This window comes from Bombina bombina, chromosome 8 (genome assembly GCF_027579735.1).
Source record: "Bombina bombina isolate aBomBom1 chromosome 8, aBomBom1.pri, whole genome shotgun sequence".
Lineage (NCBI taxonomy): Eukaryota > Metazoa > Chordata > Amphibia > Anura > Bombinatoridae > Bombina > Bombina bombina.
The window spans coordinates 52,245,636-52,270,271 of record NC_069506.1 but is presented as its reverse complement, the minus strand read 5'-3'; the positions used below and the strand labels follow the sequence as shown (position 1 = coordinate 52,270,271).

Genomic DNA, 24,636 nt, shown 5'->3' with positions numbered 1-24,636 from the left:
CTTCTGCTAGAAGAGTTTCAGAGTTATCTGCTCTGCAGTGTTCTCCTCCTTATCTGGTGTTCCATGCAGATAAGGTGGTTTTGCGTACTAAACCTGGTTTTCTTCCGAAAGTTGTTTCTAACAAAAACATTAACCAGGAGATAGTCGTGCCTTCTTTGTGTCCGAATCCAGTTTCAAAGAAGGAACGTTTGTTGCACAATTTGGATGTAGTTCGTGCTCTAAAATTCTATTTAGATGCTACAAAGGATTTCAGACAAACATCTTCCTTGTTTGTTGTTTATTCTGGTAAAAGGAGAGGTCAAAAAGCAACTTCTACCTCTCTCTCTTTTTGGCTTAAAAGCATCATCAGATTGGCTTATGAGACTGCCGGACGGCAGCCTCCTGAAAGAATCACAGCTCATTCCACTAGGGCCGTGGCTTCCACATGGGCCTTCAAGAACGAGGCTTCTGTTGATCAGATATGTAAGGCAGCGACTTGGTCTTCACTGCACACTTTTACTAAATTTTACAAATTTGATACTTTTGCTTCTTCTGAGGCTATTTTTGGGAGAAAGGTTTTGCAAGCCGTGGTGCCTTCCATCTAGGTGACCTGATTTGCTCCCTCCCATCATCCGTGTCCTAAAGCTTTGGTATTGGTTCCCACAAGTAAGGATGACGCCGTGGACCGGACACACCTATGTTGGAGAAAACAGAATTTATGTTTACCTGATAAATTACTTTCTCCAACGGTGTGTCCGGTCCACGGCCCGCCCTGGTTTTTTAATCAGGTCTGATAATTTATTTTCTTTAACTACAGTCACCACGGTATCATATGATTTCTCCTATGCAAATATTCCTCCTTTACGTCGGTCGAATGACTGGGGAAGGCGGAGCCTAGGAGGGATCATGTGACCAGCTTTGCTGGGCTCTTTGCCATTTCCTGTTGGGGAAGAGAATATCCCACAAGTAAGGATGACGCCGTGGACCGGACACACCGTTGGAGAAAGTAATTTATCAGGTAAACATAAATTCTGTTTTTTAAAAACCAGGCACTCATTCGTGAAAGTTTACCTTCACTCTAAGCCCTAGTTAAAGGGATATGAAACCCACTATTTTTCTTTTGTGATTCAGAGAATACAATTTTTTTTTTTTTTTTCTAGTTTACTTCTATTATCAAATTTGCTTCGTTCCCATGATATGCTGTGTTGAAGAGATACCTAGGTAGGCATCTGGAGCACTACATCCCTGCTTTTCAACAAAAGATATGAAGAAAAATTGATAAGAGAAATAAATTAGGACGTTGTTTAAAATGCTATGCTGTTTTCAGAGGGTGGATACAAAGGGGTAAATTTATTAAGCTGCGTCTACAGCTTTTTCTGCTCTGTGGAGCAGGCTCGCTGCTCTATATAGCATCAGAAGTGGCGAAACCAATCACCCCGACACTGGCTCGTTTGGGGTTAGTGAAATGCCCTGCTCTAGAGCAATTGATTTCTCCTGTGGAATGTTACATATTTACCTGGTTCACTACTTGCGAACTTCTCCTCCTGTAAGGATGGTAAATTTACTCCATTAATTGCTCAACTCATTTTTGCTATGAAAATCAGTGTTAAATGCTTTTAGAATGTATTTTGTATGCATATCTGTTACAATACTGTGCTTTATTGTGTATATGTAATATACGTATTTGATTAATGTCCTTTTTCAAAATGAAATGTCACAAACTTTAAGTAACAATTTTACTGGATCAATGTTTTATTAATATTTATCCCTTTTTTTTCCCCTTCTCCTTTTAGAAACATTTTTAAACGGACAGTGAGTTATAGTCTGTATATTAGGGGGCATTCAAATTTAGCAAATGTTACAAATGTGGAACTTTGGAGTAAATCAATATACAAAATCTAAATTGAATTATAAAAAAGTAATTTACTCCTCTGACATAACTGGACAGACCTGAAAACTATTTTATTTTTGACCTGCAAGTTACTACGAACTCGTAGGTGAACATTTTATCAGTATTAAAGGCCATGAAAATCTGTTTGTATAACTTTTTATAATAACACTGAAAAAATGATGGCAGAGAATCAGAGTGTTGACTTAATCCAAAATGTGAACTGGTCTTCTGCTGTAACGGAAAGCCTTTCAGAGAAGACGCTGAACTGTGAAGCTTCAGAGGACCAGAGCTGTCAACATCACGAAGATATGGAGATGCACTCAAATGGTTCTAATGGCAATGACTCTAGTGGAAATGACTGCAATGGACCGGAGTCCAGTGGGACAGATTCCCATATAAATGAGCCCAGTAGAAGATCAAACTGTGCGTTCAGAAGACCGAGTAAATCTACAGGAAGTAGTAACAACAGGTGATCTAAGTTTCCAGAAATAAATGTGTTTGTTCATAAGTAGGAATTATTAAGGCTTTAGATTTAAAGGGAATGTAAATTTTGATGCTAAAGTGCCCGGTTTTTAAAACTTTGATTAAAAACAGGGGCACTTTAATTCATCAAAATTTACATTTCACTCCTGTTGTGAGAAAAAACTTACCTTTTAATCTTCACAGCAGCTCCAGCTTGCTCCGGTCTCACAAGCCATTTCTGATGTCAGAAATGATTGATAGGTCATCCTCCAATCACAGCTTCCCCCCCGGGGGATTCAGTGTCTGATTCACTGCTGTGATTGGAGGAAGCCGATGCCTCATTTTAGACCCAGGAAGAGGCTTTGAAACGGGAGGAGGAAGCTGGAGCTGCTGTGAAGATTAAAAGGTAAGTTTTTTTTTCACAGCAGGAGTAAAATGAAAATTTTGATGAATTAAAGTGCCCCTGTTTTTAATCGAAGTTTTAAAAACCGGGCACTTTAGCATCAAAATTTACATTCACTTTAAACATGTGTATGTTGAATATATATGTGTGGATAGAAGTTATAAGTAATAACCTTCCAGAGGCATTGACTCCGACAATAACAATGTTCTCCGCAGAAAATCTTGCCACCCGGGTAGCATTATAAAGTAGCTTGGTCGGGCCAGTGTAGTACCTTCTCATACTGTAACATTTTCTGCTATCCAAAGCACAAATTTATTGAATAATTTAATATAAATGTATTTGATGATAATGTGAGCAATAAACATTGGAAAAAAAATATTAGACAATTTTTAACTAATTTTTGGCAAATGTTTTAGGCGGGGTGGTCTGTAAAATCGGCACCCATTAAAAAGGCTCTGGGTAGAACAATTATTAATATTGACTTTGGATAGTTGTTATAAGTGATAGCCTTCCAGAGCTATTGACTCAGAAACAAATATGGACTACGGCTAGTAGTTATAAGTTATAACCTTCCAAAAGCATTGACTCAGACAAGAATATTGACTCTGGCTAGTAGTTATAAGTGATAGCCTTCCAGAGCTATTGAGTCCTACAAGAATATTGACTCTGCATAGTAGGTATAAGTGATAGCCTTCAGGAGGCATTAACTCTGACAAGAATATTGACTCTTTAAAGAAGTTATAAATTTATAGCTTTCCAGAGGCATTGACTCTGACAATCAAAGCATTCAATAATACTTGTTCTGTTTTAGCTTTATAGGAATAGGGTGATAGCACAATGTAGATCATTATATATATATATATATATATATATATATATATATATATATATATATATATATATATATATATATATATATATATATATATATATATATATATATATATATATATGTATGTGTATATATATGTATGTGTATATATATTATTTTTTTTTATTATTTTTTTTTTTGCCTTCAAAAGATCACTTGAACCCTAGAATAATTTACACTAGAATTATAGAAATAAGTGTACATTAAAAAAAAAAAAAAAAAAGTAAAGTGATTTAAACTCATTTTTGAATTTTTGTTTTAAACATTAAGCCCAACTTTAAAGTGTCAGTAAACATTAAAAATGTTATATAATTCTGCACATAGTGACTGGGATTTAAATCGATATTGTATTCCAGAACATCATCTATATAACTTCCTAAAGCCTACAATGCACTGTGCATGTAAATTGCCAGAATAAAGAAGGTAAACATTGGGGTCTTGAAACGACTTAAGACTAAATTACAAGTGGAGTGTAATTGAGCACCCTTATCCGGTATTACAAGTTGTTAGTTACATTTTTTTTTTAACAAAAGCATTCAACTCTCCTGATACATATATCACATGCCCTATACGTTCAGTGGACAGCACAAAGCGGTAGTAGCACACTCATCGCACATGTATTACAAGTCCGATACATTTTGTCCTCCTGCAATCTGTTCATATTTAACGCTTTTGAAAACCTGTTAACAACTTTTAACACTTGCCATTGTGTGTTCACTTGCTCAAGAAATAAAAGAAAAACTCCACTACCTAATTGATTCACTTTGCACATTTGCATTATTGGATTTTATTAACTCTAGAGTTGTTTTTCGTAGAAATCTTTACTTTATAATTTCACATCCGCTTTATCCGATGTGAGTACTGTAGTGCTCCACTACTGTAAGCAAATTTTTTTTAACTATCTACTTGTATTACCAGCACAAATGGGCATCTGTAATCTAGGCCTTTATATTATCATATATATATATTGGAAAAAAGAAACCAATAGGTTGGTTATTGGGGGCTATGTATGTTGATTTGTACTTTATCGTCCATAGACTGTTTTTCAAAAACAATTTTAAAACTGCTGAACAAAGCCACATTAACCCTTCAGCTTCTCTATTACGATGGCCGGAATATTGCTATTTAAAGTGTTCCTACCATCTCCGAGAGATAGGAAAGCCTATTAAGTCCTCTAGTTTCCATGGGAGCATCTCTCTTGCATCCCTAGTATAGGTACCTAATAAACATATATACACATATTGACAGTGTTATTTGTTTACAGTGAACAAATGGAAAGAACTCGCTCACATAAAGAATTAATGAGTATGGTGCAAGAAATGAAAAAACGTCTCCCATGTGAGAAGATAAGTCGCAGCAAGCCTAGCACAGTGGATGCTCTCAACTATGCCTTGAAGTGTGTGAAACAAGTTCAAGGTAAGGACGACTACAGTAAATGGAATATAGAAATATATTTTTCTTTGATAATGACCTATGCTTTGGTTTGTGGATGGACTTCAAATGTTACATAGATAAATTCAATTCATTAGAGCGTGTTATTTTTGCACTATTCTCACTGAAAGTCTCTGTTTAAAGGGACAGTCAAGTGTAAATTAAACTTTCATTATTCAGATAGGACTTTTAATTTTAATTGACTTTCCAATTTACTTTTATCATCAAATTTGCTTTTTTCTCTTGGTATTCTTAGTTTAAACTAAACATAGGTAGGCTCATATGCTAATTTCTAAGCCTTTGAGGGCTGTCTCTTATCACAGGCTTTTTAAATCTCTTTTCAACACAAAGAGACAGAAAGTACACGTGGGCCATATAGATAACACTGTGTTCAGGCACAGAAAGTTATTTAAGATTTAGCACAAAACAATGCTAAATTTAAGACAATAGATAGTAAACAGTCACAGTCATGTGATCAGGGGGCTGGAAGAAGGTTCCTAGATACAAGGTAATCACAAAGGTAAAAAGTACATTAATATAACTGTGTTGGTTATGCAAAACTAGGAAATGAGTAATAAAGGGATTATCTATTTTTTAAAACAATAACAATTCTATGGTTGACTGTCCCTTTAAGCCCATCAAAGTAGAGAAGTTCTGGTCCCAAATAGGAAACTACTGACCAGCCAGTCAGCAGGGGCAGCAGAATTACCCTACTGTGTTCCGCTTGGACAATGCAATGCTTGCAGCTCCCAATCAGGATGTCACCTATGTATTAAACACTTGCAAGTAGTGCAAAAATTATATGCGCTCACTAAGTGATTCTAAAACCTTTTTTTTAGACTGTGGCACACTTGGCAATCCAAATTTATGTTTCAGTGTTTGTGTTTAAATGCTTGATTATCATAGAATTGACTGTACATTTATAGTATTTTATAGTTTTCACTACATTTGACTATATTGAAATTATTATACATATATAAATGTTTTAAAAACGATAAATACATTTAAAAAAAAAATATTTAAAAGGGTGAACATTTAGTGTTTAGTATTTTTAATTTCTGTAGATTTTATGGACTCATTCAAAAGTGTTTCCCTTTAAACATTACAGCTCATACACACATGCACCATTCATATTATTCTTATTTTTTTTTTTGGTCTGGCTCGTTCACCAGACCACTCTAACCAATCAGGTTAACCCGAACAGCCCTTGGTACTTAATGACTTTATCTTTGTATTACTGTTGGTTGATTGTTGGCTCTTTATTTTAGCTTTTACAGCAAAAAAACGGTTTACATAATAAGGATGGTGAAATATTTTATAGAATTATAATTGTATAAATAGGCAAATGTGTGCTGTATTTTGGCCAACATTTTATTTTTATTTTTTCTCAAAAAAAAAAAAGGATACCTATCTATGCAATTCTAAAATGTTAAAATATTTTATGGTTTATTAAGGATTAAGCTGGGAATTGCAAAATTAAGATTTTTTTTTTTTTTTTTATATAAAAACAAAACCAACCTCTGTATTCAATTTCCACGTCCTAGCAGACAATATTAATTCTAGAGTCTCTATTACCTAGTATCGAATTTAGTTTTTGTCTAAATTCAATACTCGAAAATCAACTGCTCAAGACATTCAAAGAAAATCTGTTAATTTGTTGTTTAAAAATACCTTACTGGTTGTTCTACGTTACTAAAGCAGCGTGGGCTATTTCAAGGTTATTTAACCTAGGGAAATGTTTTTATTTTTATTGTGTACTGTAAATAATTTATATGTATTTTTTCCCCTTTAGCAAACAGTGCATTTTTCCAGGTCCTCAATGATAGTGGAACCACTCGAATAGATGCAAATGTACATACTATTGAAGACTTAGAAATGATTACATCTGAACACCCACCCAAAAACACGGTACGGCCCTAAAACATTACCTCATTTAGCATTTTGTTTTAAATTATAAATCTTATTAAACATTAATTTGGATATATATATATATAGTAGCCAAAATGAAGTGCACTCTCAGGTCTTTCACAGCAAAAGTTACTTTATTGATGTAACGTTTTCGGAGGACTTGCCTCCTTCATCAGCAAGGAGGCAAGTCCTCCGAAAACGTTACATCAATAAAGTAACTTTTGCTGTGAAAGACCTGAGAGTGCACTTCATTTTGGCTACTATTTGTTGTTTAAAGTTGCACCCAGGCAGTTTTCCACTTGTGGGTAAGATCTGGAATTTTGGATATATATATATATATTAAACTCAGTGTATTTTAATTTACTTAAGTTTTTTTTATTTATTATTATTGAATTAATCAAAGTAAATAAAATCCTATAAATATGTATTTTTTTTATATATATTTTATTTTACGTTTCAGATAGGTAACATAGAGGTACATTCCGATTCAAAAATGAAATGCAGGGAATAAACCGTTACCTCAGCATGTAAATGCAAAAACAAAATGCTTTAACATTAGAACTTTTTTTACTTCAGAATGTTTCTTTAAGTATTAAAAGTTTTAAAAAGATATCATTTGCATTACAGTTTTCTGATAAGATTATTGTTTTGACAATCAATACGAAAAACTGTCAGCGTTCACCATCACCTCCTTACTGCATAGACCCAAATAGGTAGTCCATAAATCGCGAATATCCACAGCGCCATGCACATTCATAAAGTTGTATAGGAACAATAAGGGCCTGGTCATAACGGGCAACATTTCGGGTTTGAATTAATGTTAAGAATGTTAGATCTGTACAGTTAATATTCTAAAACTCCATTTTGTTCTTCATTTTTCAGGACACATTTGTGATCGTGTTTTCGCTGACGTCTGGGAAAATGGTATACATCTCAGAGCAAGCCGCTTCCATTCTAAATTGTAAGAAGAAAGTGCTTGACTCCTCAAGATTTGTTGAGCTCCTTGCCCCGCAAGATGTTAATGTCTTCTACAAGCACACAACTCAGTCGCACCTGCTACCCTGGAATATAGGAACAGAGACGGGTAATAACAGCCTTGACAACTATAAAGATTGTTCGGGGAAGGGCAGTTCATGGCCTTGCTATATTCTTCATTACATGGGTTGCAGATATTAAAGAGATATAAAGGCCAAAATTGAAACGTGCATTTCTTATTTAGATAGAAAAGTTTTTGCAATATACTTTCATTAGCAAAATTACTTCTAATAAAAGTTATTACTGTTTTTCGACGGCATGTGCACATATGCTGCGAGTGCCCGTGCACAAGTATTCAAGCACCATGTCTGCTTAGAGAGTCAGCCGTGGCTTGTATGACTCGAATGAAGTCTTCACATATGTAATACACAACACTGCCACCTCTCTGACAAAGGATTGGTGTTTGAATACTGATGCACAGGTCCTTGCAGCATATGCACGTATGCCACTGAAAAACAGTTATATCTATTACTAGAAACATTTTTGCTATTGGAAGTATATTTCAAAACTGCTTCTATTTCAAGTTGAAAAGCACCCATGCAGATTTCCCTATCCCTTTAAAAATGTTATCTACATAATCGCAAACAAGATCTCTTACATATCTTCACTTTCATTTAGTGTTTGTTACTAATCCTACTGTCTTCTATACACTTATTTGTTTCGTGCAACCATTCAGAGGAGAACAGAGTAGTTCAGCTTCTAGTTAGTCTATGCAGCCTTTGATTATGCATTGCAAACATACCCTTGTAGTCGTGATCTAGTTGATTATTCTTACTTCTCAGGATTACCTCTGTAACAATAGCAGCTGATACTTGCACTCCTCACACTGCTGGCAAGTTAGGATAGGCAGCTAAGGCAACTTGTCAGGGAGCAATGTGCAGCAATAATAATCAACTACAGTAAGGATTCCACAGAACAGAATGGCAGTTTCTGTTTACCTTTCGTGTGCCTTGTACTTTATTTCTGCAAATGTAAGACTGAAAAATTGCTGTGTGCAGTGTAAAATAGTGAGCTGTATGGAGAAGAACAATAAAGTAGTATCCATCGCACTATTATTATTATTTTATTTTTTTGTCACACTTGATACTCCACTTGCTAGCAGATATTTAAATAACTTTCTTTTTCTTGCAGCATCACTGTATGAATATACTCAAGTAAAGTCCTTTTTCTGTAGAATAAGGTAAGTTTATTTGGAAAATATCATTTCAGCACAGTCATCCTTGTTGTTAATTAATTATTATTAGATCTAATTTGCTAGTTATTTGTTCCTGGTAACTAGAGATGTGTGTGTGTGTATGTATATATATATATATATATATATATATTTAACAAATAACAGCGCTTACGTGTGGTGACCTTGTGTGTGATCAAGTGAATAATTCAATACAAAAGGTGTATGAAAAAAATAAATATTTTATTTAAGTTCATCGTTTTGTCTACTGTCACCTTGCACATATAGTTTAAAAATATGAGAAAATTTGAGCAGACTAAAACATCTCTCTGTGCTTTAAATAAATCATGCAAATCGCCAATATTATCACAATGAAGAAAATGCCAAAGCAATCAATGTGGTGAGACTGAAATCTAAATGGCTACTGCTAGACTGTATAATCTAAAACACCAGTGCAGTTGCTATCTGTTAAAGATACTCAAACAAAGTAAAAAAAAACTACAGGGTCAAATGCAAGCAAGCCGTAGCTCACTAGTCTGGCCAGACAGTACCTGTGTGTTCACTGAATATTGTGATAATATTGGCGATTTGCATGATTTATTTAAGAGAGATGTTTTACTCTTGCACAGCTAATTGCTCTAGAGCAGGACATGTCAGTCACACCGAATGAGCAAACAAAATCTGTAACCTAGGTGTTCAAAATATGTTCTGTGTATAACCATATATTTCCCCCGTCTATTATCCTTCACTGGACACTGTATGCCTCTGTCTCCTAAACCCCCCTCATGATTTTTACGACACCCCCTCCTCCCCCTGCACTCAGACCTCTGTAGTACTTTCTGTCTTTTTAGCCTGTGTTTTAAGATATAATCTGTAAATTCCATCAAATTGGTCTGTATTGCTTCAGACTTGATAAAGGAAGGAACTCTTCCGAAAGCTTGTCATCTTATAAATGTATAGTTAGTCCATTAAAAAAGTATCATTGCTCAATGCAATACTCTTGTTATTTTGATATCTAAATCTCTGGACTAACACGGCTACTCCAATCAATGTGTGTGTATATGTATGTATGTGTGCATGTGTATATATTTATTTATATATTTATTTCAAAACTAGTGACGTTTCGGGGTGTTCACCCCTTCATCAGACCATGAAGTCTGGTTTGATGAAGGGGTGAACACCCTGAAACGTCACTGTTTATTTAATAAAATGCACTATGTTGTAAGTCCAGAGAGTGCTGACTATTGAAATACTTGGTTTGTGAGAGTGCATCTACCTGCACTCTCACTTCCAAATCCAGCTGCCAGGGTGCTAGTGAATAATAGATAACAGTAACAAGAACTTGCACTCACTGGTCTTTTCTTCAGAAACACACATTTATTGTAACGTTTCAGAGACAGGGTATCCCCTTCCTCAGAGGTCTGAGGAAGGGGATATTCTGTATGATATTTTTTTTTTTTTAACATAATCTGGCCCTAAAAGTTTGTCAGGTTCTGTCCCGCTTCCAAATTGCCAATTTGTTCCTTCAAATGAGTCAGTCATGTCCTGTTACTTTCAAGTTGCTGACCTGGCCAGTTTCCAGCTATAGATTAGCCAAGTTCTGTCCTGTTTCTTTACTGACTCTAGAAATGAATATGAGCTTCAATTTTGGAATTTGATACATAGCTTCCTGTATTTTTAAACTACAATGGACAGCTATCTAATAACTACTGTCAGGAAATAAATAATTATGTTGTGTTTGATTTATTTTTTAAGCTGGCGTACACACAGCTCTTTCAGTGAAATAAAATATTGTTATTTTGTAATATTGTATATTCATCATTACTGAATGTGGTAGTTTTCTAAAAGCAATTTTTTTGTTTATACAACTTGCGGGTTATTGACCTAATTTTACTGCAGTTTGCCATATTTTATAAACAGTTTATTGGCAGATTGAATAATGTTTCTTTTTGTGCAAAAGTGTCTCTTATAATTATTGGACACACTGCGTAAATCTATATAGACCACATTACTAATAATATATGGCATCCAGCTTAATATTTATTATGGAGAGGTGCAAAAAAAAGGTACGTTTAGAATAATCCATCTGTGGCTTTAATTGTGCAGATATACTCCAGTTACATGCTGAACAAAGCCTGCAATCAGTTTAAGTTGATACATCTTGCACTTGTTTGCATTAATAAATGCTGTTCGTTGTTCTAAAAAGTACTGTTATGTAATAGTTTGTACGCTTATACAAATGACATTATACATTCCAGTATTACAGGAAGTTATACCACGCTGTAGCAATTCGCATGGCATTTTAGCGATTTTTTTGGTTCGCCTATGTTTATGCGCGTCTTGTTATTTTTTATGAATTAAGGTCAGTGAAATAATTGCTAACTTTCTAGCAAAAATAAAGAACATACCTTATTTTTTCCTTTCTATGATTTATAATTATAGAGAACATCTCCAAAATAAATTAAAACTCCTTCATTTTGTATGTTGTATTTAAAGGGACATGAAAACCAACATTTTTCGTTTATGATTCAGATAGAGAATACAGTTTTAAAAAATATACATGTATACACTTATATGTACACTTTTAAGGCCTTCACAGTCAAATAGTTTACAACATGCAATAGAATTTGTATTCACTTTTAATGTTTTTTGAATAGAAATACTGGCAATTCCAATGCGTTTTCACATAGAAATTGTTTTTATTTAAAATAAATAATATATATATATATATATATATATATATATATATATATATATATTAAAATAAAAAGGAAAATTTTCTTCTGTGTGAAGGTCCTTTTGAATATAAAATATTCATAACTCACTTTGGATTTAGGGCAGTTTATCTAACGCAGTGTCGTGTTCGTGCATCGGGAGAGCTGTTTGTTAATTTACAGCTCTCCCGATAGACTATGGGAAGAAGTTAGTGCAGTTGCGGTATCCGAAGTCCTGAAGTTAACGCACATCAGACTTTTGCTTGCACGCTATTGTTTTACTTTCAACTTGTAATACGCAAGCTAAATTTTTAATTTGAGCGCAGTTTGCACGCGAGCGAAAATGTTGTTTAGCACAACACTTGTAATCTAACCATATATGTTTGATGGCAAGCATCAGAGTAACACCCTCCCACCCCTAGCTCTAAAGTCTTTAGGCTGGCTTCTAGATTTTATATACATTTGTCAAGCCCTGATTCATATTCGTATAACTACCCTTTAGGCATGCTATTCATGGGCACATTAAATATTTGGGGCAGTAACAATTCATGTATGAAAATTTGTAAAAAAGAACAGGTGGGACCGTACACAAGAGCAGGCTACTCCTATACTGTGCAACCCTTACCTCATATTGATTGAGGTAGAAGAGTGTAACTAGATACCGAAAGGGACCAGTACTCTGTAAATTGAATAAAAGTGTTTTGCACATAAAACTAATTTATTTACATGCTCAAAGTAAAAGCTAAAAATATTTTAACAAAAGCAGTCTTCTTCATATCAATTATATATACCAGGATGGTGGGCTATTACGCATCTATGCGGGTTCTGAGAATCAGGAGCACGCATTACTCCCTGCAGTACCACACTCTGTGAAACAGGAAATGTCAGGGGGCGGAGGAATCGGAAGACAGTTGTAAGAAATAAAAAAAAAAAAGACTTTTTAAAATAAAGTTAGTGGTTTTGGTTTATGCTATTATGCTATAATAAGAAAATGTATAGTAAAGATTAAAACTTTACCATCACTTTAAGATGAGTCCAGAAACAGAGTCGGAGGGTAAGTCATTGTTTATTGTTGAGTTGGGTGAGTGGCTTATTAAGATTGTAAGTAATTATATATAATAAAGGAAGGAATTGTAAAAATAAGCAGAACAAGGGATGACATCAGAAGGCTGTAACAGTGAGGGTGGTTTAGAACTTTAATCTTTTGTCTTAGCTGTGGGACTAATCAGAGTAATTCTTTAAATTTAGACCAATAGAGGTGAATAGATGATGGGGAGGGAAGGGTTAAAAAGTGTGTGAGGTTTCAGGTGAAGTAGGTTTAGAGCACACTAGGATTATGTTTTGAGTAAGAAAACAGAGAGAGAGAGAGGAAGAGTTAGAGGGATTTTAAAGGAAAAGGAAAACTGCAAAAAGAAAAGTATCTAATGTGCTATTGTTTTGTTGCATATAACTACAAAATTGGTTAAACACATAGTAAAAGTTAGCTCTATAGCAGCAATGCCTCCAGGAAGCTAGCTAAACACATCTGGCGAGCCAATGACAAAAAACATAGGTTTATAGCCACCAATCAGCAGCTAGCTCCCAGTTGTGCATTGCTGCTCCTGAGCCTACCTAGGTAAGCTTTTTAACAAAGAATATAAATATTATGAAATAAATGTAATAATAGTAGTAAATGAAAATGTTTCCCCAAATTGCATGGTCTAACTGAGCCATGCAAATTTAATTTTGACATTCATCTCCCTTTTAAATGCAGGATTAAACAGATTTATACATTGAAAGCTGCATTTGTTCTGTAATTTATTTATTTTTTATTGCCTTTACACCACTCCATTGCACTCCCAAAATGTTGAGTATTTAGGGCTAGATTACAGGTGGAGTGCCAAATATCGCTTTCCACTGAGTAAAACCAGTGCACGCTAATGTGCGCTGGTATTACAAGTTGTGCACAGGGGCAGCAAGGAACCTAGGTTCTAGCTTCTGTTTGTTTACTGCATATATTTACTAATTGTCGTTGGCTTACACAAATGTGTTCAGTTAGAAACCAGTAATGCATTGCTGCTCCTTCAACAAATGATACCAAGAGAATTAAGCAAATTTAAAGATAGAAGTAAACTGGAAAGTTGTTTAAAATTGTATGTTCTATCTAAATCATGAAATAATTTTTGGGGGGGTTTCGTGTTTTGTTATAGGTAATAATTTCAATTTCATAATACTCAGAATATTTATAATTTTAATGGTTTGCCTTATTTCATACCTAGTAACATTACAGGGTTATTGCATTCCGTAGCTATATTTTATAAAGCTTCTATATTTTATAAAGCTTCAGACCAGAAGCTGTAACTTTTGTTTGACCCCCCCCCCCTCCCGAAAACTAGCTACTTTAAAAGGACATTAAACATAACATTTACAAAGGAACACAAAAGAAACCTGCGCTTTTCCCCCAGCTGTCATTTTGTTACATAATCTCAGACTTCACAAAATAACAGTCAGGTTGTCAACAGAGCACTGCAGCGTGTAAGGTAGGACCAATTAAATGTATCGCCTCGTGTTAAAAAGATTATAGGACTGTAACTCGTGTGTATGTGTCCAGTTAGTGGCTGTCACATGGATGCCCTTATGCATGAGAAGGATTATCTCCAAGTATTTGTTTTTCTTGGTAAGCAAAATGTCAATCCGTAAGCGTCATGCTGTGGTGCAAAGGTTAAGCAGGCACAGTGAGGATACTGACTTCCATGCTGTGATGACATTTTGCTCGTCTTTCAAGCTTTGTATAGATTTGTTTCCCATCCCCACTGCACTCTGCTGACAGTGATTCCGGGTCCAAGTGGCATTGTACTAAAATGCTATTGAATTCACATGAAAGTCTGAATTAAAGGACCACTAAACACAAATTGTAAACTACATAATTTTGAACCTTCATATCTGAGAATAATTTTGCAATGAAAACTGCAGCTTCATTTTGCAAATGAGTTTATTTTATTCACTGATTTCCCTGTCCCCCAGAGCAAAAGAATCCTTGCTAACCAATCACAAACTAATATTCAGATACAGCACAGACTCTGTACAGTTGAGAGAGACTGGGGAATCCTGCCCTTATCGCTTCTCCTATGATGATTGTTGATGCAAAACTGATAATCCACATTTTACAAACATGTGACCCTTAGGGCGGAGGGCAGTGTTCCCTCTAAGGCCAGTTTTGTGTGCGGCCCAGCAGTAAAACAGTTAATTAGGTAACCACACCCTGCAATTAGCAAACACTGCACAATGCAGATGGCAAGGTAGGGTTCTCTTGTTAACTGTTTCACTGCTGGGCTGCACACAAAACTGTCCTTGGAGGGAACACTGGCGGAGGGTGAAGTAAACAAAAGCATGCATAAATTGCCTAAAAGTAATAATCCAAACCTCCTTGGGAGAAAGTGAAACAAGCACAATTTTTAGACGTATTTTACAGCAAAAGGCAGCAAAATAAATAATGAATGTATATTACAATTATGTTTCACTTGCAATAATGAAACATTTTATACATTGTTGAAATTTCAAGTTTAATGGTCCTTTTAAAACTGCATGTTCTATCAGAACCATGAAAGTTTAAAGACTTTTCAAATTTGTAAACAAATAAAAAAGATCAAGTGAATACCACTTAATGTCCTTTTCACTAAAATAATTTATAAGTTGATGAATACAGAGCGTCTTTATATAGGTAAAATAAAATTATAAACGTTTTAATGGTTTAAATATTCACAACAGACCATCTGTTTCTGGCAAAAAATGCAACGTAAATCCAGGTTTCCACAACAGTGTCACAAAGTACTTCATATATGACAAACCCATTATACTGTGCTTCTTACCTTCTACTGATGGGTCCTTCTTTCGGAAGATAAAGTGGGAAGCTTCCTATAAAAACAGAAGTGCATCTCTGACTTTAGAGTAGTAGTATTATTAAATCAAAGAGCGAAAAAACTCAATTCACTTCATATAAAAAGAAATGTTGCCCATATACAAAGTGTCTCAAGAGTCTTGTGTCCGCAGACCATACACCGTCCTAGCTTGAAATGTCCTCCGTTCCATATCGGCACAAATTCCTAATCCGCCTGGCGTATTTGGCTTTCTTGTCATGGGCTGGTGACAGGGTCTAGGAGGGATATGCCTCTACGCGTCTTGTCCATTAAATGTACATGCTTTTTCACAACGGGGCCAATTAAGAGCTTGTGCCAGTTGGCTGAAGCTCCCAACTTGACTGTTGCACCAACAAGGCGGAACTGCAGACCTTTTGAGCTAGGGCGGTGTAATGGTCTGGGGCCACAAGACTTTTGAGGGACTTTGTATGCGGGCAACATTTCTTTTATATTAAGTGTTTTTTTTACTACTAAGCATGTGCAAGAGTTCACAGTGGATACATATAGGAGTCTGTGATTAGCTGATGGCTGTCACATGATAAAGGGGCCGGCTATTTGGAGTAAATTTTGAGTAAGTTTTTTTTCATTGTCTTTTTTATTATTCACTTATTGATTATGCATTTATACTGTATTAAATGTTAAGAGACATTAAAGTCCATTTTTCATTTATGCATCAGAAATTAATCACTGAATTGCAAACTAATTTTTGTTTATCAGCATTAAAACTTGTTTTGTTAAAAGTAAAATATATATATATTTTATTTTTCTCTTGGTCTTAATGGAAAAAAAATTCCAGCATTCCAAGGCTTTCCTACATAATTTACACTTTCCTAACTGTTGCATTAGTTTAGATTTCACTTTTCAACCCTTTTCACATGTGATAAAAGTTCATTGCCACTGTTAATAAAATAATAGGTGGTCTTACTTTTTTCTTCTTTTTTTTTCAGGGGAGGAAAAGATCGTGACCATGAACCGCGATACAATCCGTACAGAATGACTCCCTATTCAGTCAGGGTGCGCATATCTGCAGCTGTTGATCCGGAACCATGCTGTCTTGCTTTAGTAGAAAAGATTCACTCTGGATATGAAGGTAAGACAAGCTGTAGAACACTTATTAGAAAGGTGTATGCTAAGTCAGGTTTTTGAGATCACACACACAAAATTTTTAAATGATATTCTATAGTATTTATCAGCATTTAAAGGGACATAATACTCGTATGCTAAATCGCCTGAAAGTGATGCAGCATAACTGTAAAAAGCTTATAAGAAAATATCACCTGCACAACTATGTAAAAAAAGAAGATATTTTAGCTTAATTTTTTCCAGCTCATAAACAGTTATGTCTGTAAACTGATAATCCGTTTCATCAGTGCTGATGTCACACTTTGCTTAACTGTGATCTCATGAGATTTTACTGAAATCTCACGAGATTTCATAGTTAACTTCCTTAAACTGAGGAGGGAAATAACATAACACAGCCTGCATGTGCCAGATGCACACTCCCTTGTAAGCCCCAGGACAAGCATCCTGATTGGCTGCTTAAAGTCCCTTTACAATGGCATGTGGCCAGAGGACATTTTGAGGTAACATATCTTCCTTCTTTACATAGAGATTCTTATGTGATATTTTCTAGTCAGCTTATTGCAGCTATGCTGCATAACTTTCATATTTGGGTATCATGTCCCTTTAATTTTTTACATAAGAAATGCATACAAATTAAATATTTTGAACGTATTTAAAACTGTTCTTGTTAGCAAAATTTTAATTGTTTTTCAGTCCAGCAACACACCCCTTGAAAACTCTGTTAAAGGGACACTGAACCTAAATTTTTTCTTTCGTGATTCAGATAGAGCATGCTTTTTTAAGCAACATTCTAATTTACGCCTATTATCATTTTTTCTTTGTTCTCTTGCTATCTTTATTTGAAAAAGAAGGCATCTAAGCTAAAGAGACAGCCTTTTTTTGGTTCAGATTACTGGACAACACTTGTTTATTGGTGGGTGAATTGTTCACCAAAAATGGGCCAGCATCTAAACTTACATTATTGCTTTTCAAATAAAGATACCAAGAGAATGAAGAAAATGTGATAATAGGAGTTAATTAGAGCATGCAATTTTAAGCAACTTTCTATCTGAATCACAAAAAAGAAACATTTTTGGTTCAGTGTCCCTTTAAGTGTTATTTTTCTCATTTGCTTGGGTCATTTAGGAACAGATATAAATTATTTCCTGCACTGGTCTAGGAAGCACTATGCATATTTACTCCACCCTCTCTGAGGACAGTGGAAAATAAAAAAATTTGAGTGATGTATTACAGGAACAAAATTTGGAAAAATAAATAATAAAACTATATTGCAAATTCCATGCCTAATTTAAACATTTTATGGTATTTCAAATTGCTGTTAAATGTCCAAGTACAGCTCTCATGTATATAGTCTAGTTATTCTCCATTCTGAGTAAACATTATTTTGTTTTATGTATCAGGTTTTTATTGTTACAGCACATACACATTTTATTAAATCTCACAACTCAGATCTAGCAGAGTGAAAACTACAAAGTGGTGGTGATTGTGTGGGTAATATTGTGTGGGTGATATGTTCTGTACCCAATTAATTGTGCTAAAATATTTATTTTAATTTTATTTTTTAACCTTTTCAGCTCCTAGAATTCCAATGGATAAAAGAATATTCACTACCACACACACACCAGGATGTGTTTTTCTAGAAGTGGACGATAGGTAGGTTATGTTTTGTTTAAATAACTGAGTAATATAAAATACTGGTTAGAAATGTTAATTGTGTGATCAAAACTGCATTTAAAGTCATGTTGCAAAATAAATAGAAAATAAAAGCAGATGGTTAGATGTCTAGCAGTTTCTTTCTCTTATTTATATATTTTAAGAAGAAAAAAATGTAACCCACCATGAGAAACAGTTTGCCAGTATAAAGACGGTAGGCCCAATTTGATGGATATGATCTTTAAAAGGCAGGTTGATCTTTGGTATTTTGTTCTTGTCATCAGTATAGTTAAAAGCCAGACAGACACTTGCATAGGTGTTTGTGGACTGGAATGCAGATGCATTTTGTTTTGTTTTTTTTTGCTTTGGGAATGTCTTGTGTAACTTAGGGAAAAGACTGCTTACTTCAGGATAAATATTTGGCCTTACCTGCAATAAGGAACCATATGACTTGGTCGCAAGAAAACTATCCTATCTATGTATATATATATATATATATATATATATATATATGTGTGTGGTTGTGTCTGTGTGTGTATATATATATATATATATATATATATATATATATATATATATATGTGTGGTTGTGTCTGTGTGTGTGTGTGTGTGTGTATATATATATATATATATATGTGTGTGGTTGTGTGTATATATATGTGTGTGTGTGTGTATATATATTTTATATATTTTGTTTGTTTTTTGTTTGTTTTTTTAATATATTTTTTTAATAATAGTTTTTTTTTTTTTTTCTTTTTTCAGAGCGGTACCTTTGTTGGGTTATTTACCACAGGACTTGGTTGGTACCTCTGTTTTAATGTATTTACATCCAGAGGATCGCCCTTTAATGCTGGCCATGCATAGGAAAAGTAAGTACAACACTAATAGTATGTACTACATACAAAACCATTGTTTTAAAGTGCCATGTGACCAAGTAGAGAATACGGTTGTTAAAATGCCAGCCTTTTGTTGAATCTTGTAAAATACAGTGTTTTGGTTCACCTGGAAATTTTATTTAGAGAAGAAAAAACATGAAAGTCAAGATATAAACTAATGATCCAGATAGAGCATATATGTTAAAACAATTTTCCATTTTACTTCTATAAGTAAATTTAGTTATTCTTTGTTAAAGAGCATACTTAGCTAGACCTAGGAGTATGTGTTTCCATTTGCAAATTGTGTTCTAATGTTCAACAATGTATAACCTTGTTAAAAACATTGTTGCAAACACTGCTGCCATATAGTGCTCAGGACACGTGCACACGCTTATGCCTATATATGTATGCTGTTCAACAAGGATGGGGTATAAAAAGTGGATCCAGTCTTGTAGTGCTGTTCCTTTCCCTTTTGTAACATGCTCTTACACACGGTAGTAATTTTTACCTGGCTGCTGTGTATCCGCATGGTAGCCAGCCTTTGCGCTCTCCTCCTCATCCCGCCTTCCCATTTAGCCTCAGCACATCGCGCTGTCAAAAGGAAGCAGAATGTCATCAGTGGGGAAAATGGCTGATCCAGGTAAAAAAAAAAAAAAAAAAAAGACAATCAAGGGATAAATAACTGCTGTGAGATTGTGGCAGCAGTTTAACCATTTAGTTTCTGTATTTTTAGCTATGAATGAGTTAATTCACAGCTGTTAATGGGTTAGGAATTATCAAAGATTAATCACAGTTTTGTTCTATCACTGTAATTTGTGTTCTGTAAATTACTGCTACGTATATTATTTCTGTACATGAAGGGGGTTAAAGGGACACTAAACCCAATTTTTTTCTTTCATTATTCAGCTAGAGCATACAATTTTAAGCAACTTTCTAATTTACTCCTATTATACATTTTTTCCGTTCTCTTCTTATCTTTATTTAAAAAGCAGGAACGCAAAGCTTAGGAGTCGGACCATTTTTGGTTGAGATCCTGGGTTTTACTTGCTTTATTGGTGGCTTAAATGTGGTCACCAATAAGCGAGCGCTATCCAGGGTGCTAAACATAAAATGGGCCGACACTAAGCTTTACATTTCTGCTTTTTAAATAAAAATACCAATAGAACGAAGAAAAATTAATAATAGGAGTAAATTTGAAAGTTGCTTAAAATTGCATGCTCTATCTGAATCATGAAAAATTTTTTTGGGTTTAGTGTCCCTTTAAATCACTGCAGTAATTTGTGTTGTTGCAATTTAGCCACTGTCTATGTTACTGGCAATAAAGAGGTTAAAGACCTTGATAGGCTACAAAAACTAGCAGCGGTGAAATAAACACATGAAACCTGAAAACAATGTCTGGTACCTTTTTTTTTTTTTTTTTTTTTTTTTTTTTTTTTGTAAAATGTGTCCCTTTCTTTCAGAATGCTTCAGGTGTATTCCACTGCCCTCAGAAAGCATTCTACTTTAATTTACTTCCTAAATTGGTACAGAATAGGGTTAAAGGCTTTACACTTAAAGGGGGCACTAAACTGCTGGGTACAACTACAGTAGAATGGTTACTACTCATCATGCATTTGTTTTCCCTCCTGTTCCTGCAGCTCTCTTTAAAGCTGTTCTCTTATTTTAACTCGTCACAGAATCCAACTGCTAAAGCTCTGCATTTTATACTGGATGCCGCCATTTTGCAGCTTACATGTTGCTGCATCCTGTGACAAAAGCAGCCATCTTGTAGCACGCGTATTGTTGCATCCTGTGACAGAAGCAACCATCTTGTAGCATGTGTATTGTTGCATCCTGTGACAGAAGCAGCCATCTTGTAGCACGCGTATTTTTGCATCCTGTGACAAAAGCAGACATTTTGTAGCTCACATATTGTAGTACGTGTATTGTTGCATTCTGTGACAGAAGTAGCCATCTTGTAGAACGTGTATTGTTGCATTCTGTGACAGAAGTAGCCATCTTGTAGAACGTGTATTGTTGCATCCTGTGACAGAAGCAGCCATCTTTGTGGCACACGTATTATTGCATCCTGTGACAGAAGCAGCCATCTTGTAGCATGCGTATTGCATCATGTGACAGAGGCAACCATCTTGTAGCACACTTCTTGTTGAATCCTGTGACAGAAGCAGCCATCTTGTAGCACACGTATTGTTGCATCCTGTGACAGAAGCTGCCAACTTGTAGCAATTGTATTGTTGCATCCTGTGACAGAAGAACCATATTTTAGCTTGCATATTGAGGCATCATGTGGCAGAATCATCCAACTTGTAGCGTGATTGTATTCTTGCATCCTGTAACAGAAGCAGCCACGTATTGTTGCATCCTGTGACAGGAGCAGCCATCTTGTAGCATATGTATTGCATCCTGTAGCAGAAGGAGCCATCTTGTAGCACATGAATTGCATCCTGTAGCAGAAGGAGCCATCTTGTAGCATGCATTTCTTCTGTTAAGTGTGATCAGTCCACGGGTCATCATTACTTCTGGGATATTACTCCTCCCCAACAGGAAGTGCAAGAGGATTCACCCAGCAGAGCTGCATATAGCTCCTCCCCTCTACGTCACTCCCAGTCATTCTCTTGCACCCAACGACTAGATAGGATGTGTGAGAGGACTATGGTGATTATACTTAGTTTTATATCTTCAATCAAAAGTTTGTTATTTTAAAATAGCACCGGAGTGTGTTATTACCTCTCTGGCAGAGTTTGAAGAAGAATCTACCAGAGTTTTGCTATGATTTTAGCCGGAGTAGTTAAGATCATATTGCTGTTCTCGGCCATCTGAGGAGTGAGGTAAACTTCAGATCAGGGGACAGCGGGCAGATGAATCTGCATAGAGGTATGTAGCAGTTTTTATTTTCTGACAATGGAATTGATGAGAAAATCCTGCCATACCGATATAATGTCATGTATGTATACTTTACACTTCAGTATTCTGGGGAATGGTACTTCACTAGAATTACACTGTAAGAAATACATAAAGCTGTTTAATAACTAGAGATTATGTTTAACGTTTTTGCTGGAATGTAAAATCGTTTTCATTTGCTGAGGTACTGTGTGAATAAATGTTTGGGCACTATTTTTCCACTTGGCAGTTGCTTAATCTGTTTTTCTGACAGTTTCTGTTCTCCCTCACTGCTGTGTGTGAGGGGGAGGGGCCGTTTTTTGGCGCTTTTACTATGCATCAAATATTTCAGTCAGCAACTCATTGTATTCCCTGCATGATCCGGTTCATCTCTACAGAGCTCAGGGGTCTTCAAAACTTATTTTGAGGGAGGTAATTTCTCTCAGCAGAGCTGTGAGAATTATAGTTTGACTGAGATAAAAAACGTTTATTCTGTAATTTGTTTCCTGCTTTAAGAATTTGTTATCTTTGCTAATGGGATTAAACCTTTGCTAAAGTTGTGTTGTTTACAAGGATTGAGGCTATAACGGTTTCAATTTATTAATTTTCAACTGTCATAGATCTTCTGTGCTTCTTAAAGGCACAGTACGTTTTAATATTATTCTAATTGAATTGTATTTCCAAGTTGCAAGTTTATTTGCTAGTGTGTTAAACATGTCTGATTCAGAGGATGATACCTGTGTCATTTGTTGCAATGCCAAAGTGGAGCCCAATAGAAATTTATGTACTAACTGTATTGATGCTACTTTAAATAAAAGTCAGTGGAATGGGGATTACTCAGACTTATCCCCTTCTCTGAATCTGGATCAAGAGACCAGAAATTCTCTTCTATGGTGGCTTTCTCGGCCACATCTGTCCAGGGGGATGCCATTCAGCAGACCAGACTGGACAATTGTAACAACAGACGCCAGCCTTCTAGGTTGGGGTGCCGTCTGGAATTCTCTGAAGGCTCAGGGACAATGGAGTCAGGAGGAGAGTCTCCTGCCAATAAACATTCTGGAATTGAGAGCAGTTCTCAATGCCCTCCTGGCTTGGCCCCAGTTGACAACTCGGGGGTTCATCAGGTTTCAGTCGGACAACATCACGACTGTAGCTTACATCAACCATCAGGGAGGGACAAGAAGCTCCCTAGCTATGATGGAAGTATCAAAGATAATTCGCTGGGCAGAGTCTCACTCTTGCCATCTGTCAGCAATCCACATCCCGGGAGTGGAGAACTGGGAGGCGGATTTCTTAAGTCGTCAGACTTTTCATCCGGGGGAGTGGGAACTTCATCCGGAGGTCTTTGCCCAAATACTTCGACGTTGGGGCAAACCAGAGATAGATCTCATGGCGTCTCGACAGAACGCCAAGCTTCCTCGTTACGGGTCCAGATCCAGGGATCCAGGAGCAGTCCTGATAGATGCTCTGACAGCACCTTGGGACTTCAGGATGGCTTACGTGTTTCCACCCTTCCCGTTGCTTCCTCGATTGATTGCCAGAATCAAACAAGAGAGAGCATCAGTGATTCTAATAGCACCTGCGTGGCCACGCAGGACTTGGTATGCAGACCTGGTGGACATGTCATCCTGTCCACCTTGGTCTCTACCTCTGAAACAGGACCTTCTGATACAGGGTCCCTTCAAACATCAAAATCTAACTTCTCTGAAGCTGACTGCTTGGAAATTGAACGCTTGATTTTATCAAGACGTGGGTTTTCTGAGTCAGTTATTGATACCTTAATACAGGCTAGGAAACCTGTTACCAGAAAGATTTACCATAAGATATGGCGTAAATACCTATATTGGTGTGAATCCAAAGGTTACTCTTGGAGTAAGGTTAGGATTCCTAGGATATTGTCTTTTCTACAAGAAGGTTTAGAAAAGGGTTTATCTGCTAGTTCATTAAAGGGACAGATCTCAGCTCTGTCCATTCTGTTACACAAACGTCTGTCAGAAGTTCCTGACGTCCAGGCTTTTTGTCAGGCTTTGGCCAGGATTAAGCCTGTGTTTAAAACTGTTGCTCCACCATGGAGTTTAAACCTTGTTCTTAATGTTTTACAGTGCGTTCCGTTTGAACCCCTTCATTCCATTGATATAAAGTTGTTATCTTGGAAAGTTCTTTTTTTAATGGCTATTTCCTCGGCTCGAAGAGTCTCTGAATTATCAGCCTTACATTGTGATTCTCCTTATTTGATTTTTCATTCGGATAAGGTAGTCCTGCGTACTAAACCTGGGTTCTTACCTAAGGTAGTTACTAACAGGAATATCAATCAAGAGATTGTTGTTCCTTCTTTATGCCCAAATCCTTCTTCAAAGAAGGAACGTCTACTGCACAACCTGGAT

At 35.8% G+C, this 24,636-nt stretch overlaps 1 protein-coding gene across 4 annotated transcripts in view; it reads left to right on the top strand.

The window, feature by feature from the left end:
* PER3 (period circadian regulator 3) overlaps positions 1 to 24,636 on the top strand; it is a 154,683-nt gene that overhangs the window by 23,305 nt on the left and 106,742 nt on the right. For all 4 annotated transcript variants that reach the window (XM_053690374.1, XM_053690376.1, XM_053690375.1 and 1 more), the window contains exons 2-9: positions 1,773 to 2,339; positions 4,871 to 5,022; positions 6,830 to 6,945; positions 7,828 to 8,029; positions 9,112 to 9,160; positions 16,709 to 16,851; positions 18,419 to 18,497; positions 19,260 to 19,366. In XM_053690374.1, coding sequence (XP_053546349.1) covers positions 2,047 to 2,339; positions 4,871 to 5,022; positions 6,830 to 6,945; positions 7,828 to 8,029; positions 9,112 to 9,160; positions 16,709 to 16,851; positions 18,419 to 18,497; positions 19,260 to 19,366 — 1,141 coding nt within the window. In that variant the 5' untranslated portion in view covers positions 1,773 to 2,046. The remainder of the gene's footprint in view (positions 1 to 1,772; positions 2,340 to 4,870; positions 5,023 to 6,829; positions 6,946 to 7,827; positions 8,030 to 9,111; positions 9,161 to 16,708; positions 16,852 to 18,418; positions 18,498 to 19,259; positions 19,367 to 24,636) is intronic.